This window comes from Meleagris gallopavo, chromosome 12 (assembly GCF_000146605.3).
Source record: "Meleagris gallopavo isolate NT-WF06-2002-E0010 breed Aviagen turkey brand Nicholas breeding stock chromosome 12, Turkey_5.1, whole genome shotgun sequence".
NCBI classification, from domain to species: Eukaryota; Metazoa; Chordata; class Aves; order Galliformes; family Phasianidae; genus Meleagris; species Meleagris gallopavo.
The window spans coordinates 7925905-7943003 of record NC_015022.2 but is presented as its reverse complement, the minus strand read 5'-3'; the positions used below and the strand labels follow the sequence as shown (position 1 = coordinate 7943003).

The 17099-nt window shown below is 39.9% G+C and overlaps 1 protein-coding gene across 3 annotated transcripts in view; it reads left to right on the top strand.

The window, feature by feature from the left end:
- TMEM266 (transmembrane protein 266) overlaps positions 1-17099 on the top strand; it is a 48489-nt gene that overhangs the window by 10567 nt on the left and 20823 nt on the right. For 2 of the 3 annotated variants that reach the window (XR_002118894.2, XM_031555299.1), the window contains exons 4-5: positions 4474-4628; positions 9041-9156. Coding sequence is in view for 2 of the 3 variants with exons in the window: in XM_031555299.1 (XP_031411159.1) it covers positions 4474-4628; positions 9041-9156 (271 nt within the window). In the remaining variant the exon portion in view is untranslated. The remainder of the gene's footprint in view (positions 1-4473; positions 4629-9040; positions 9157-17099) is intronic. The other variant, XM_031555300.1, reaches the window with a different exon arrangement.

Sequence of the window (17099 nt, the reverse complement as noted above, 5' to 3'; positions counted from 1 at the left end):
TGATTCATAGATCTTTTTTTCATCCCCCCCTTGGTTTTGTGTTTTTTTTTTTGTTGTTGTTATTTTTTGTTTTTTTGTTTGTTTGTTTGTTTGTTTGTTTTTACAATAGAACTCTTCCTAGGTATCTTTTGTGGCTAGAAATGGAGTGTCCCACAGATCTGTTTGCAGAGGACTATTTTTGTAGAAGGGAAACGATGCAGATCTGACTTACCTGGCTTAACATTAGAATAACTGTCTAAATTGGAGATGATGTGGCTTGCTGCAAAATCTGAAAGATTGATAACCAATAGGATAAAAGAGAAATATGGAAAGAGATATTTAGCTCCAAGAAGAGTCCATGAAAAGGTCAGCTAAAGGCTGAGTGGCAGTCTAAAAGGAAATGAAATATTAGGATTTTTTAGGAAAGGAATAATGAATAAAACAGAGTTCATATTGTGCCTCTCTGTAAATCCAAGCTTTGCCCACATCTTGAGTGTAAGTGTGTAGTACTGGCCCCTGTCAGAAAGGATATGGTAAACAAAAAACTGGAAAAGACTTGAAAACAGTGATCTAAGGTGTACATACACTAGGATTGTTCAATCTGGAAAGGTTAATATGAGATTTGAGCTAATCAGCCAAAGAATAGGATTGACACAAGTACTGGCTGTATTGGGTTTGGGCTTAGGATGAAGTCAGGAGGACTTTCTTGCCATTAGAACAACAGAGTTTTGCAGCAGTCCTCTAAGAACTGTAGCTGGCTTAGAAATTGTAAGACTTCTAGTGGAAAAAGGATGAGGCTGTCCTCAGGAGTCAAATGATTCTTATAGGAAAAGCCTGGGAGAGGGATGCAGAGCTCTATTTGTTCATTACAATTGCTGAAGGCTTCCAGCTGCTATGTGTAGCCTCCTGTGAGGCTCCTGTCTGTTTAGTCTCAGACAGATTTTGTATTATTGAAACTTTCTGTGTTTCAGTTACTTCCTGACCACCATGGCTTTTCTTTTCCTTCAGTTAGTGATTTGGATCTCATCCATCCTTCTGGTTGCTAATCATATCCACCTTGTGAGGTGCAAACATTTGCTGCTAAGGCCCCCCCAGCCCCCCCCCAAAAAAACGAAAAAAAAAAAGGCAGGATAATATATAATACAGATTTGGGATATTTGTTTGCTAGATCAGAAAATAGAAACAGTGACAGCTGTTAACAGCTTGAACAAATTTTGTAGTTGTTCCTTACCAAAGAAATATGTTAAACCTTTCCCAGTTTTGCCTTATGCTCTTTTTTTTCCAAGCTGTTTATTAATAAAACTAGCAGTGATGATAACAGATTGGTTTTCCACACAGCCATGTGTGAAAGTATCTTTAAAAAGATTTACCCCAGTAAAATTCCACAGTGTACTTAAATTTCTCGTAACCCTGCATCACTATCAGCCAACATATTCTTGCTGTAGTGCGTTTATTTATTTCATCTAGGCACTGTAAGGCAGGTAGATGATAATCCTACTGAATAGTGGAGCAGTGGCCAAGATTTGGAAGGTAGATTTAAACCCACTCTAGTTCTGGTATGGATTTGTTTTTCTAAAATACCAGATTTCTCATCTACTGGATGGATGAGAAAGAGATACTCTACTAAGACAGTTTAGAGCACTGAAGGAGATGAAGAGATTGTTTATTAGGATCTGGTATGATTAGTGTGTCAATAGATTTATCTGCATAAAATATATTTCTAGTTGTAGTTCATTTTCTTACTTATGTCCCTTCTTTACAGAAGATACGTAGGGGGAAAAAAAAAAAAGACCAAGGGAAGATCAGGACTCTGTAATACAGTTGTGTCAAATTAACATGGTAAATGAACTAAATTTTCAGCTTCCAACAAAAAAAACTGTCCTGTGCACCATTTTTTAGAGTTCAATATAAGTACTGGTGTCAGTGGATTCAGAGGACTTGAAGATCTGTGAAGAGTTTGTCTGCTAGTTGAAGTTGCTAATCACTGTCTGCTCACAGGACATGTGTTAGGCAAATGCACCTTGGTTTAGTTAATTAAGATAGGAAACTGAAGATAGGTTTCCAGGGCTTAATTTTCAAACACTTTACATACTTGAAATCAATTTATATATTATATGAGTGATATATAGGAGCAAACATGCAGATGATCTGCACTTCACCTCTTAACATTACTGCTTTTCCAGACATAAGCTGGTAATTTCATTCAGAAGCATTTTGGAATTGGGAGAATATTGAAATTGGATAGATAGAATAAGTCTGCATTCCTTAGTGTTTCTTAAAGTAATGATTAACTTGAATAAAGATTATCATGTCTGTAGGTAATGCATGCTGAGTATCACAGATTATTTAGTGAAACACTTGGGGTATTTGGAAATCTTAACTACATAGAATTTTTAAAAGTGTATTTAGGCCCTCTGCTGATCATTCTGAGAATAGGAAATAAGAAAAGCAACCCTGCAATGCTAAAATGCTGGCAAAGCAGGTCTTTTTGGAAACGGGAAGATAAAGATAAGATGAGAATAAAACTAAAACCTGTACTAAATAGACAAAACCAGTCTCTCGTTATTTTGGAATGATCTTGGAAAACAAACCAAAATACCAGCTGTGGTGAGAACAGGTTATCCTGTTTTGAGATGGAGGCAAACAAAATCCATTAAAAAATGACAAGTTTGCTGAAAGGCCTTATTGGAATGCTCTTTTTTTCCTTAGATTTAAAAAAAAAAAAAAAAGTATTTTAAATCCAGTGCCTTCTGTATTTTTTAGTGCATTATAATTATTTTATGTATTTCTTTTCAGGCAACGATTGAGGAAAAAAATGGTTTGAATTGCTCCTTCAGGCTGAAATATTTGGACCAGTGTAGGAACATTACAAAATGCTATGAGGAGAAGTGATACAATAAATACTATATCAGTAGTAAACTATGGGAGAATTTTAGAAGGAAAAAAAATAATCAGGATGGGCTTTTTATTTCTGAACAACATGCTACTGTGATTCCTGACAGAAGTATTTTCAAGAGAAAAAGCAGGAAGTTTCAACAACCCATTTTAAAATGTGTATCTGTATTAGGAAAGTGCTGGTAAAACATTTATTGATTCATCAGCTTCCTTCCAGAGCTCTCATCCTCACAGATGTACTCAGCAGGAATTCTTCCAGTTTCTCTCCCTGCAATAAACAAGTTTTCTTTTGAAATCCAGCTACTGGTTTTGGTTGGAGCCAAAAGTTCTGACAACCCTGCAGAGGATGGTGACTGCCAGCTACTTATGGAAGTGGGAACCAGGATAGTAATAGTTTTCTGCGAAGATTTAAAGCTGCTCTAGCAACTAGAGCTTGGGTGTTACAGTGAATGAACTGTGCTCTTAGCTGGGTGGTGGTTATTAGCTGATGCTGAAACCAATTATAGCAGATTTGGTACTGATCCAAGTGATGTCTTAAATTTCATCGCTCCTGTAAACACACATTGGAAAACAGGGAGTTGTTGTGGATGGTAATTTCAGCAAGTAGTATTACTTGTTGTTGAAGTAATAGCTGTGTTTGTTGTGTTGTTGTTTTTTTAATTTCTTCTCATGGTTCATTTGAACCTTGGAACTGATAGTCTATGTCTGTACTACTAAGCAAGCCATCGAGGGCTCTCTGACCCTTAAAACCAGTGGCATAGCGCAGCTCCCTTCACTTTGCCTGATGCTTCTTTTCCTCCAAAACAAGGAGACCTCTGTTTAGCCTGGTGCACAAATAGATTGCTGGCTTATTCAAAATAGATGGACTAGACAGCCCCAGCCAGTTGCTTGACACTTTGGCCGTCTACTGTTTGCTAGTATAGGCTGGGTTATGGAGTATCTGAACTACTCTTCGGTGCTTTCCAAAATCCTGTTTTCTTTTCCATAATGTGCAACTGATTGCTGCTCTTGTCTGATTTGTCTCATACCTGAAAAGGGTGCAAGACCGTAACATTAAATACCAGATAATCTGTTATAAAACATCGTTACCTTCTAACTGAACAGCTGAGCCCTTTTATGTCTTGTTTACCACAGATAAGTAGCTGCAGCATGTATATCAAAATCAAGGTGCATGAAAAATAGAGAGACAGGAAGAAAGTGGAAAAGCATTATATGATAATCAGTGTTGCATTACGCAGACCACTGGAAGACACTTGAGTACCAGTGTACTCAAGAGGGTTGGGGAAACTTGTTAAAGCTGAGACACAACTGATCCCCAGGGTGAAGTTATGCCTGTGTAACAGTTGCAATTAACCATGCTTATTAAAGTGGATCATGCAGTTGACGAATGCAAACAGGATTTAACACTGTAATCATTTGGAAAATGGCCCAACCTTAGTAAAGAAACCAGTGAGTGAGTCTAACAGTCTACGTGCAGTATTGATGAGTATCTGTAATAGCAGAACTTATTGTTTTGAGTCCACTGCTCTGTAGCTCTCTTCCTTTTTCACTTCTTCTTTTCTTTTCTTTTTTTTCCCCCTCTTAATTTTCTTTTCTTAGATCTAACTGGCTAAAACCGTGCTGTGGGAGACGAGCAGCTGTGTGGCAGGGATTTTTGCTCAGTGCAAGTCTCAACAGTTTCCTGGTAGCCTGTGTAGTGTTGGTGGTGATTCTTCTGACTCTGGAACTCCTAATAGATATAAAGCTTCTCCAGTGTGAGTAGGAGGATTTATTTTTTTATTTTTTTTTATTTTAATGAAATAAGGGCTTAACTTGTTGGGAGGCTTTTGAAGGGGTGGGTTGGAGATTGGTGAGGATTTTTTTTTCCCTACCATATAAATGGTTAGTAGGCTAGGCAAGAACTCTGTGTCTGTGGAACCCTGGTATAGTGAAGTCAGTCCCTTCTCTATTTTGCTGACCAAATTGATATAGGGCACATTTTCAGAGGATACGAGCAGAGTGTACCTGCAGGTATCTGCATGTTGGTACCTGAAAAGGTCTGTCCTTTAGGTCAGACACACTCCGTACACAAAGGAGAAAAGTCATATGTACTGTTAATCTCCTTGATACTTGTTGTATACACCTGGAGAGACAGATATGAAGAACATGCTAGGTTATTTCATGGCATTTCCTTACTTTTTTATTTCTACTGAGGTAGGTAGGAATTGAAATTATGGTTTTCTATCTTGTGGCGTGCTGAAATATTACAGATTATTATTCTACTCTAATATACTGTGATTCCAATAACTGCCTAAGTTGAGTTTTGCTTTATCTGAATTCACTCTACACAGGTTCCACAGTGCAATTTTTCATGTTGATTTTTTTCTCCTACTACTGTTTTCTTCCATTTTTTTTTTTTTTTTTTTTGCTTTTTGTGTTCACAACAGGTTTGTATTGCAAATGCCAGCTACGTTTTCCCCTCTAATTGTTGTAAACTAGCCTTTAGCATCTCCCCACAAATATATTGAAATGTCAATAATGAGGTTCAGACAATTCCAAGAATGCACAGCATGAAAGAGTCACAGTCTGGTGTCCTCTATGGCAACTTCAAAATAGGCAAGCATAGTTTTTATTCTGTCATTCTGCAATTGTCATTATTTTTCTGTTGGTATTAGTGAAGTTAGCTTGCAGTGTAAGGCATAAGTATTGTAATAAGATTACGTTAGGGAACTTGATTGATAATTGCAACCATTTTATAAACCCTTCAAGTGACTGAGCTGTCTTTCCACAATTTTGCCTAAGTTTGCCCCTCTTCACAGCCCTGTCTGTCCATACTGCACACACAGTTACCAGCATGACCATTTCATTACATTTGTTATTTTCAGCAGTCTCTTGGAACTTACCATTTTGTATGGGGAAGCCCATCATTTGGACAAACCTGTAGCTTTCAGATGAGTCAACAATGCTAATTATGGGGTATAAGTCCTTAAAAATTGAATGAGGAACTGCATTTACTGAGGTACTCAGTAGATACTGAGATGTATTTTTATATTTATATATAGATTTGTCTCTTTGTGTGGAGCCCAAGAGTTTAAAAGCTGTTTCTGTTGATTTGTTTTAGACTTCTAATACAGTTCTGAAGACTTTCTTCTGGAAGCACCTACTTTCTTACCATTCATTTTTCCAAAAAGGTGACTATTTTTCAGGGCCCACTTCTCCTCTTTGTATCTGGTGCATGTCATACTCTTAAAAACTCTGCAGCCTGCACCTTGTATGTGACCTACAGGTGCTTGGTCAGGTCAGGTGATTTTACTGTTAGGCTGCTATCCCTGCCCTGTCTGTGTGGATTCTCTCAGCACCTGAGAGGATGTAGCTCTGTGTTGCTACTTTGCGTTACAACTCATCACACTTCTTGCCTTTTTTAAGCTGAACTCCTCCTATTTTGGTTAAAATCAGATGAAGGTTATCTTGATGATGCTTGGTATTGCAGTTGTGTTGTACAAGGAATGTACATTGCTTACCTTGAAGTGGTAAAGAGCATTTAGGGCATTATCATGCTTTTTAAAAATATATATAACTTGAATTTATAATGATTTCTTATTCTATGTGAAATTGAGCAGTGCGTTAGGATACGTTATGGCAATTTTGTTTGTAATAACAAATGCTAATCCACTATTTATTGATAACTATTTAGGAAGCCTTTTTTCTCTTTTAAATGAGATTTTAATGTGCTTTGAGTTTTTTTTTTGTGGAAAAACTATTGCATGAAAAGTCCATTTTTCTGGCTGTGTGATTTTGAAAGTACCTTGCTTATATTTTTATTGCACTTTTGCCACACACAGAACTGTCAGTATCAGTAATGGAGACCCGGTCTGCAAATGTGTAGGGCATCATTAACAAAATGTCTTATCATGTGATGCAAGTATTTTGAACTTGGCAAGTTTCAACCCATACTCCTGTACTCAGAAAAACAGACTATGCTGTCCCTTTGTCTTCAGAAGTTCTGGGGGAGAGCAAGTGAGGCAATCGTCTTAGTCCTCTTCCTGCAGTCAACTGCAGCAGATATTTCTGTAGAAGGCATCAGGTCTTCCTGAAAACCGTGGAGCTGAAAGGCTGCACAGAATTCTACCTGGTTGCTGGATCAGAGTCCTGTCTGACTGTCTGGAGCTGTCCAAGGAAAATGAGTTCTGAGATGCAGTGATGTCTCTGCATGAACGGGTTGAGGGCTTGCCCAAACCACGCAGGGAGCAGCTGCTATCTGCACCTGGCAGAAACTTGTTTGTATCTACCAGGAAGCTATCATCAACGACAACAGCAATCAGAAGCAAGAGCTGGTAGTACAAGCTTCTATAATGGCCACTCGCCATTTGTCAGGATGCATTCTTCATTCCTGTCCTCCAGATACGCATTTTGAGTATAAATGAAAGGAGGAGTTAGACTGAAGCTAGCTGTACTTAACTTTTATACTGAATGGTAGTCTTCATAACTAAAAAGCTGGGTTTGTATTCACGTTGTCCTCATAGCACCAGATAAGCAAAATGTGAAATAAAGAAAACTATTTGGCTTTTAGCTGCTTTTTTTTTTTTTTAAAGGATAAGATAAAATAAATGTGGGGTGCTGTTTTGATAAAGGTAGCAACTGAACAGCTTTTAGATGCTTTGCCTCAAACCAAATCCCAGGATGTATCCAAGCTGCCACAGAGTGGGGGATGAGCACCTCTTGGAGAAGAGCCTTCTCTCATTTTGTAGACCTTTCACAAAGGGGAATCTTTTGGAAGAAGCAAATATACAAAGCCAGAGTATGGCATGGTGATTCAGCTCTTTAACAAAAGCTTCTGGCTTGGAAGACTTTTACAGATTTACTGTTTTACTGGCAATTTGATTGCACGCTGTCTGGCAATGGATCCAGCACACTCCTCCATCAGAAATTGATTTTCTTTCAAAATTCTTACTGCTATATATTTTTTGTCCACTAAGGGGCAGCTGGAGCCTTATATGTCAATCAGCATCTCTGAAAAATAGCTTACAGGTGGTTTCTATTTCTTGTCTTTATGCTGCCCTATAAAGACAGTGTCTTGGGATAGATATATATGCTACATTTTCCTGTTGTTTCATCTGTAAGTAGTTCCTCTAGTGCACTGCAGAAAACCCTCTCACATCAAGTCCCCATGAGCTTCAGCTGTGTAAGTTCCAGCAGCAGCCCATTGATGTTTTTCTTTGTATTTTCATTTCTTTCTACATTCCTTTCTTCTTTCCATTTTAATCAGTTTTAACTTTAAAATAAGATGCCTGGTTTAGTGCATGCCATACGTGTTCTTGGAAATTCTTGGGAGTTCTGCCATAATCTTACATTTTTATGCACACAGAGTCATTGATTACTTTGCTGTTACATGACTCTCTGAAACAGCAGGGCTGCACAGAGTATTGTAATCCATCTGCTGTAGGAAAGGTAGACTCACTAATGCCCTAAAGTAAAGAAAGAAGGTTTTTTTCTTTGTCGTTTTTAATTTGGAGTATGTGACCTCCAGAGTAAGACTTTCAGTAGTTCAAATACTGGACTCTTTGGGCTTTCAACAATGAAGGGCACTTTGAACATAGAATTTCAGTAAAATTCCTTGAGAAATTCTCCATGTTTCAAGACATTGATTTAACCCCATAAGGACAATCTCTGCTGTAAAGAGAGCCTTAGTTATATGATTAGAAGTAGGCTTTAAAGCTCTAGTTCTTAATGACCAGTTCCAGACAGTTACAGGTCTTCTGAGCTTAATTATCAAAGAATGAATACAAAGAGTAATGTGGGAATAATGAAGCATTGTTTCCTTACAACATTCTAACTGAACTTGCAGGTAGGCAGGATCTAATCACACATCTTATACTAACACAATGCATGGAGTGAGTGTGTGCAGCAGTAACAGACATGTATGTCACTGCTTACCAGCAGTCTGATGTGTGAATGACCCAATGCAAAGCTGCTGCAGCTGCTAACGTGCTGATCTGGATTAGAGTGAACAGCTGACAGGTCTGGAATTACATGTCCCATTACATCCTGCTTCTTTTCTGGTTTTTCCATTATGAAATTTAGAGAAGAAAGATTAATCCACATGTAAGTTGTAGCAGTACTAATGATATTAAACTTAAGTTGCATTCTGCTACTAAAATGATGCTTCGTTGTATTGTGTTAATTGCAGTTTCAAGTGCTTCACAGTTTGCAGGAGTAATTCACTGGATCAGCCTAGTCATCCTGTCTGTTTTCTTTTCAGAGGTATGTATGATCAAAGACTTCCACCACGCACAGAACTGCAAGGTATTTTTATGATGTCACTTGAATTAACAAGAATTTAACACTGGTTTGATTGTGAATAAATGTAACAGTGCACTTAAGGAAAGAGAAGAGAAAAAAAAGTCTAACAATTGCTGCTCTTAGCAAACAAGAAGATCTTGTTTGTATTAGTGCTGTTTGTCAGTTGCCTAGAATTGGCAAGAAAGACAAGTTGCAGTTGAACAGCTACAAAAAGAGATAATCATCTCTGGATCGCCACAGACATGGAAGAGGTCTATTTCATGCATTTTTGTCTCACAGAAATTTTATTGGTGTCACTGGGAATAAGGAATTAATTCAAGATTACAGGTCTTATTTTATAAAAAGATCTGCTTTAAGTCTGGAATGATCTTCTCTCATAGTTTATGTGGGTAGTTTAGGCATTCTGGGTTGCTGCATGTAAAAGTAAGAGAATGAAACAAATGGTGAATTTCTTGCAAATATTTTAATGAATATATTTTTGAAAACTGGAGAATGCTTTAGTCGTGATATAACAAATGACCAAATTGGAATAATCTATTATAGTTTCCAACTTCATTCTAAAGAGAAGTAATTGATATGGAGACATTTAGACTACACCTGAAAATTCCCAAGTTATTAAGGCTGTTTTTCCAGGCATACTATGATGTATTAGTTGTCACCAAAAAAGTTTTTTTTTTTTTTGTCATTTGATGCCAACTAGTATGTTGGAAGAGAACCTGAGCTTATGTATTTAAAAATACACCTAGTTCTGTTGGAGAAAACATTTTTATCCAAAAAGAAGTGAAGTTCTTCACTCTGTGGTATGTTTTGGTGAAGATTACAAAGATATTAAAAAAAAAAAAAAAACCCAAACAAATAGGGAGTTGTGGTATCTGTAAATGATTGGTAGATTACTTGTGTTGGATTTATACTTACCATATTATACCATTGTTTCTTTCTGTGGTTCTATTTAATGAAATTTATTTACATGTGTCATTTTGTATTTCTATTTCTGCTCATTATGCGGGTTTTCTAACTAGTGTATCCAGATTGCCTTAGGGCATTTTCAGAAGAGATTCCCTGATTCCAGACAGAAGTCTCAGGATGGCTTTGCATCTCCAGTCTTTTCTGGTGCTGGAGCTACACAAATGCATATAATTCCTTTTTTCATTTCCCATCATTTGACAGTGACTATGGATTGTAGATTACATGTAACCTGCCTGAAAAAGAACCTGTAAACCATTGAAAAATTTTACAGAATCCTTTCTTTGTGCATTGCATATCCTAATTCTCAAAGGCTCAGGTTTGCTAGATAAAGTCCATTCCCTGTAAAGAAATACTTTCCCCTCTCCTTGAGAATCTTTCTTTTCTCCTATGGGAATCAGCACCCTGCAGGTACCTCATGACTGCACTAATATGCTCACCTCCTCTTTGTTGCTGTCTTGAGCTTGTCTCACAGCAAGTTTTCCTGTGTTCCTTGATTTTCTTATGCTGGATGTAGTCTAAAGTTCTGTTCTAATTTGTTTTTACCACTTTCTCCAAAGCTTGATGCAGTGTCTTGTTCCTGTATCTCCTCTGTAGCTCAGTTCACGTGCAGGCAGTTTTTGGTAGGTTGCTCGTGGCAGCACAGACACTTCCACCAGGCCAGTTCTCACCTATGTCAAGGCAGAAAGGAAGTTTTAGTCCTACTGAAACAGTACCTGCACAAATGGATGGACTGGTTTGGAAATGCTTTGCAGTAAAACAGTAACAGAAATACCTCACACAGCCGGAGCTGATTGCCTGACTCACCATTCTCATTTTGAATTTGTGTTTTAGATACTTCCTTTTTTTCTGCATTATGTATTTGAAATTACTTTTCTTTGCTTTCTGTCCTAACTTTTTGTAAACCTCTTATTACTCCTTTTTTTTTTTTTTTTACTCTTTCTGTCTTCCTTTGCCTACTTGATTGTGGGGTTGGATTTACACCAGTGAAAAATGTGGTCAGAAAGGAGCCATGTAATGAGCACAAAGGAGGGTAGGACTTTTGGATATTGGTTCATCAGATGCATTTGTAGCTGCTCAGAATCCTTGACTTGCTTAAAGCAACAGAGGTGGACTCCACTAAGTATCTGGATATCCTCAAAGACCTCAGATCTGAAAGAGAATGAAGGTGTAACTTTGCCATTGGGTTTGCTGGAGTTGGTCTTGTGGAAGGCTCATTTAATGAAAGACAGCACATTTGTTTGTGTTGAAATGTGTTTCTTCAGAAGAAAAACAGGAAGTCTATTTTTTTCTCACCCAAATTAAAAGCTTTGAATTTCAAGAGATTATGAAATGTTGTAAAAACTGCATATCATAGAAATATGTTTTTCATCCATCTTTGTTTTATGCTCCTTCAGAGGCTTTTTTCCTCCTCCTTTTTTTCCTGATGCCGTGAGTCAGCTGGCGTTATTACTTCTTGAGAGGATTGTGAGTTATAATGAGTGCATTCTGTGAGTGTTGATGCCAAGGAATGGGTTTCCAGATTTGAACAGGCTTAATTGATTTGCTTCAATATGACAGGCAACTGGTGCTTAGTCCTTCAGATGGTGCTGCTTTCCCCAAACCAAGGACTGAGAGTTTCTGGTGTACAAAAAAAGGTTTTCTCCTTTGCAAGTATCATGTCCCAGTGTTGGGTGTTTATTACTTTTTTCTGTGGTTTGGCTCCCATTCGTTATAAAGGTAGATATGTCATTCTTCAGAGAAACTTTAAATTAGATATAAAGAACAAGTAATAGAAACTTCTCAAAAACAACAACAACTTGTTGAAGAATAGGAAACTTCCAGCAGAAAATCTGAATGTTTTGGAAAAGCTTGGTTAAAAGCAAGCGCTGTGAAGACACTGCAAGTACTTGGTCTCGTCATGGTGGAGTTAAACAGGCACTGGCTTTCTGTGTGGTTAAAGTGAAGGGGGCAAACATGCCAGCAACTAGCAGCTGCCAGAAGAACATTTGCCAACAAAATTAAGTAGCTGAGCTTGGAGCATTTTCCAGCTCTCTCTATATTTGTGTTATTGCCGTGAGTCTTAAAGGAATTGCTTGCTTTCTGACAATTTTATATTTTCTGTCGCTGTGACTTTTCCAGTATAAATTCAAATGAAGTGCATGTTAACTCTTCTTGCTTTTTCCCAAGTATTTTGAATAGGATTTACTAGTGGTGATGATTGTGTATATTTGTCTCTGTTTACATACATCACTATAATTTGTGCACTGAATGTTACCCAGATGTTAAGGCAGATGAACAGACTTTGAGGGGGGGTGCCCTCAGTGGCGACTGCAAAGCAAGGCCAGGGTTGCACCCTAACAAGAGTGCATATTCAGTCTTGGTAATAGCTGGCTGAGGAAAGAAAGATGGGGAAAGTCAGAGTATTTTGGTAAGTGGATTGGAGTCTGCATATAATAACCTTTTGCATTGCCACAGGTATCTGATTCTGTAGCTGTTGTTCAGTTCTGTTTTTCTACTAAGACTGCTGACACCGCTTGCGTGCAAGAATCAGGTTCTTTGATGTTAGTTGTTTGCATTGTTGTGTGTGTGCTTCAGTCAGCCAAGCACTCAGGCATTCTGCTGGCTTTCAGCACTTGAGTATTTCCCAGGGAGAAACCAGGTTTTCTGATGTGCTTGAAGTTAGGCAGTCACTGCACTGCAACTTTTTTCCTATGTCCAAGAAACAAGTACTTGAATCGGGTAGAGTACATCTGGGGTACTGGTTGATAAAACGTTTGTTTAATTAGCCCTGGCTCACAAATGCATTTTCACTATAGGAAGAAAAAAATGCCATTTTGTATGTTAAAAGTTCTTAGTATTCACTGTAATGTTATACATCTAGCAATTCCTGGAAATAATAAAACCTCCTGAGGATGACGTTCCTATTAATGTTCTGTAGGAAACTTCTAGGAGGAAACACATCCCAAATGACAGACCTAAGCAAATCATGTCTTTCCCATACAGATTATTCATTACAATTCCTGAAGAATTTTTCATTACAGAAGGCTGCTGTTTCTTTTGTTAGATTTTTTTGGTCACACTTCTAACCACCAAGCAGAAAGATAATCTATTATTAATTCTGAAATTCTTCCGCAAGCTGGGACTTATTTTCTGAATGTTTATTTTCATTCCACATTCACATGACTTTTTTCATGGTGCGCAAATGCCCTGCATTGCTGACAGTTTATAGTTTGGCATTTGTTTAGAGTGATTGACAAGGGAAGATCTAGATACAAAGATACAAAGATACAGATTTGTATATATTATTACAATTATAAAGGTAAATTTAAGCTACTATGTTTAAAAAAAAAGTTTTAAGTGTACTGTGACATTTCTTTTCTAGCCACTTACTTTTCTTCATGAAAAATAGTTTTGTAGAGGCCTAAGTAATTTAACTTGAGACACTCCTGAAATGTGAGCCTGCCCATTTCATTTCCAAGAACATATTACTTACATGGTGTGGTCTATCAGTGCTTCATCTGTGCTTTCATCTCTTGATAGCCACAGGCCAACACCTTCTACACTGTGCACTATGAAGATAAGAATTAATGCTAGTGTGATCAAGCCAAGAGGGAACTTCTGAAGCAAGGTTGCTTATGACCAATTTTCTATTCAATCTGCATTCACCTTATGGTAACGTGCTGCATGTGTAGTAAACCATTTCAATTCCTGTAAAGCCCTTTCAAATCATTCCAGAGTTTTCATTATAAAAATTATTTTTCTCCACATTGTAAGAATGAGTATTGCAGAACAATCAAGTGAACTGCAGTGCAGTACTCATGCAAAGGTGCTTTTGAGCACTCAGTGATACCCTGATAGAGTATTAGTGCTAGGCAGTGAGAAAAATGCACTGCATTCATGTTTTCTAAGTGTTGCCAAGCTTTTGCAGTTATTTATTTCTATGTGACCACTTGTGCTAATAGATCCATGGTGTTACAGAGCACAGTAAGTCAGGAGTGTTTTGTGCTCTGTGAGGTGAGATCAGTAGTTATCCTCTTCATTTCAGAGCTTTGGTTGAAGAAAAACCCTGTGAGGAGGATGCCTATGCCCCAGAAGCAGGAGGGTGTGTCATTTAAAGATGCCAGTGTGTTTCTTCATGCTCTGCAGGCTGGGGCGGAGCATACCTTATGACCTTGTTGCTATGACCGAAACATGGTGGGGCCACTCCCATGACTGGAGTGCTGTGATGGCTACAAGCTCTTCAGAAGGGATAAACAAGGCAAGAAGGGTGGTGGTGTGGCCCTTTATATTAAGGACGGTTTCGATGTTTAAGAGCTTGGAGTTGGGAATGACAGAGTGGAGTGTCTATGGGTAAGGATCAGGGGGAAGGCCTGTAAGGGTGACATCTTGATGAGGGTCTGTTATAGACCGCCTAATTGGGATGAAGAGTTGGATGAGGCATTCTATGAGCAGCTTGCGGAAGTTGTGCGATCGTCAGCTCTTGTTCTCATGGGAGACTTCAACTTTCCTGATATATGTTGGAAATATAATACAGCACAGAGGAAGCAGTCCACGAGGTTTCTAGACTGTGTGGAAGATAGCTTCCTTATGCAACTGGTAGGAGAGCCTACCAGAGGTGGTGCCCTGCTAACAGAGAAGGGCTGATGGGAGAAGTGAAGGTTGGGGACCATCTTGGGCAGAGCGACTATGGAACTGTAGAATTCTCTATTCTTGGAGATGTCAAAAGAGTGACCAGTAAAACTACTTTCATGAACTTCCAGAGGGTGGACTTTGATCTGTTCAGGGCGCTTGTAGCACGGATCCCTTGGGAGTTGCGTCTCAAGGTTAAAGGGGTCCAGGAAGTCTGGATGCTCCTCAAGACAGAAATCTTAAAGGCACAAGAACAGGCTGTCCCTGAGTACCGTAAGGCGAGCCGTAGGGGAAGACGACCGGTGTGGATGAGCCGGGAACTATTGCTGAGACTTGCAGAAAAAGAGAGTCTATGTCCTCTGGAAGAAGGGGCAGGCTACTTGGGGGGATTACAAGGGAGTAGCTAAGGTATGCAGCGAGGAAGTTGGGAAGGCAAAAGCCCAACTTGAACTCAGATTGGCCACTGCAGTAAAAGACAATAAAAAATCCTTTTATAAATGTATCAACGGCAAAAGAAGAACCAGGATATTTCTCATCCTGTAATTGATGCAGCAGGGAATGTGGCCACTGAGGACAAGGAGAAGGCTGAGGTCCTCAATGCCTTCTTTACAACTGCCTTTAATAGCCAGACCAGTTATCCGCTGGGCATTTTATACCCTGATCTGAAAGTCTGGGACCCTACTCAGAATATACCCCTGGCGATCCAGGTGGAGACAGTCAGAGAGCTTCTCCTCCATCTCGACTGTCCTAAGTCCATGGGACCGGATGGGCTACACCCTCAGGTGCTGAGGGAGCTGGCGGGGGTGATTGCCAAGCCCCTCTCGGCCATCTATCAGCGCTCCTGGTTAACTGGAGAGGTCCCGAAGGATTGGAGGCTTGCTGATGTGACTCCCATCTTCAAGAAGGGCCGTAAGGAGGATCTGGGGAACTATAGGCCTGTTAGCCTGACCTCAATACCGGGGAAAGCAATGGAGCAAATCATCTCGGGTGAGATTGCATGGCACGTACGTGGTGTCCAAGGGATCAGGCCCAGCCAGCGCGGGTTCATGAAGGACAGGTCGTGCTTGACCAACCTCATCTCCCTCTAGACCAGTCTGGTGGATGAGGGAAGGGCTATTGATGGAGTCTACCTAGACTTCAGCAAAGCCTTTGACACGGTCTCTCGCAGGCTTCTTCTGGGGAAACTGGCTGCCCACGGTCTGGACAGGTATACACTTCTTTGGATAAGGAACTGGCTAGAGGGCCGTGCCCAACAGGTAGTGGTTAATGGAGTGAAGTCCAGCTGGCGACCCTTTACAAGTGATGTCTCCCAGGGGTCAGTACTGGGATCCATCTTGTTTAATATATTTATTGATGACCTAGATGAGGGGATTGAGTGCACCCTCAGTAAGTTTGCAGATGAGGCCAAGTTGGGAGGTGGTGTGGATCTGCCTGAGGGTAGGGAGGCACTACCTTACAAGAGTGATCTAGATAAGTTGGATCACTGGGCTGAGATGAATGGGATGGGATTCAACAAGGCCAAGTATCGGATCCTGCACTTTGGCCGCAATAACCCCAAGCAGCATTATAGGCTTGGGAATGAGTGGCTAGATGATTGTGAAGAAGAAAGAGGGTGCTGGTTGATGCTCGGCTGAACATCAGCCGATAGTGTGCCCGAGTGGCCAAGAGGGCCAATGGCGTCCTGGCCTGCATTAGAAATAGTGTCGCCAGCAGGAGCAGGGAGGTGATCATCCCCCTCTACTCAGCTGGTGAGGCCGCACCTCAAGTATTATGTTCAGTTTTGGGCCCCTCACTACAGGAAAGATGTTGAGGCCCTGGAACGTGTCCAGAGAAGGACAACGAAACTGGTGAGGGGTCTGGAGCACATGTCTTATGAGGAGTGGCTGAGGGAGCTGGGATTGTTTAGTCTGGAGAAGAGGAGGCTCAGGGGAGACCTTATTGCACTCTACAACTTCCTGAAGGGAGGTTGGGCTGAAGAGGAGTTTGGCCTCTTTTCCCAGGCAATGGACAGGACCAGGGAAATGCCCGCAAGTTGTATCAGAGGAGGTTTAGGTTAGACACGAGGAAAAACTTTTTCTCTCAGAGAGTGGTCAGGCACTGGAATGGCTGCCCAGGGAGGTGGTGGAGTTGCCGTCCCTGGCAGTGTTCAAGAGGCATCTGGATGAGGAGCTGCGAGATGTGGTTTAGTAGCTTGTGGTAGCAATGGTAATGAGAAGACAGTTGGACTAGATGATCTTACAGGTCGTTTCCATTTGTGATTCTATGATTCTATACACCAGAATAAGTAATGCAGTATCTCAGGACAGGCACACCACGAGGTGGCACAAAGTTCACTTTTAAGTAGTGAATGAGCTCAGGCCTCTGCAACGTGA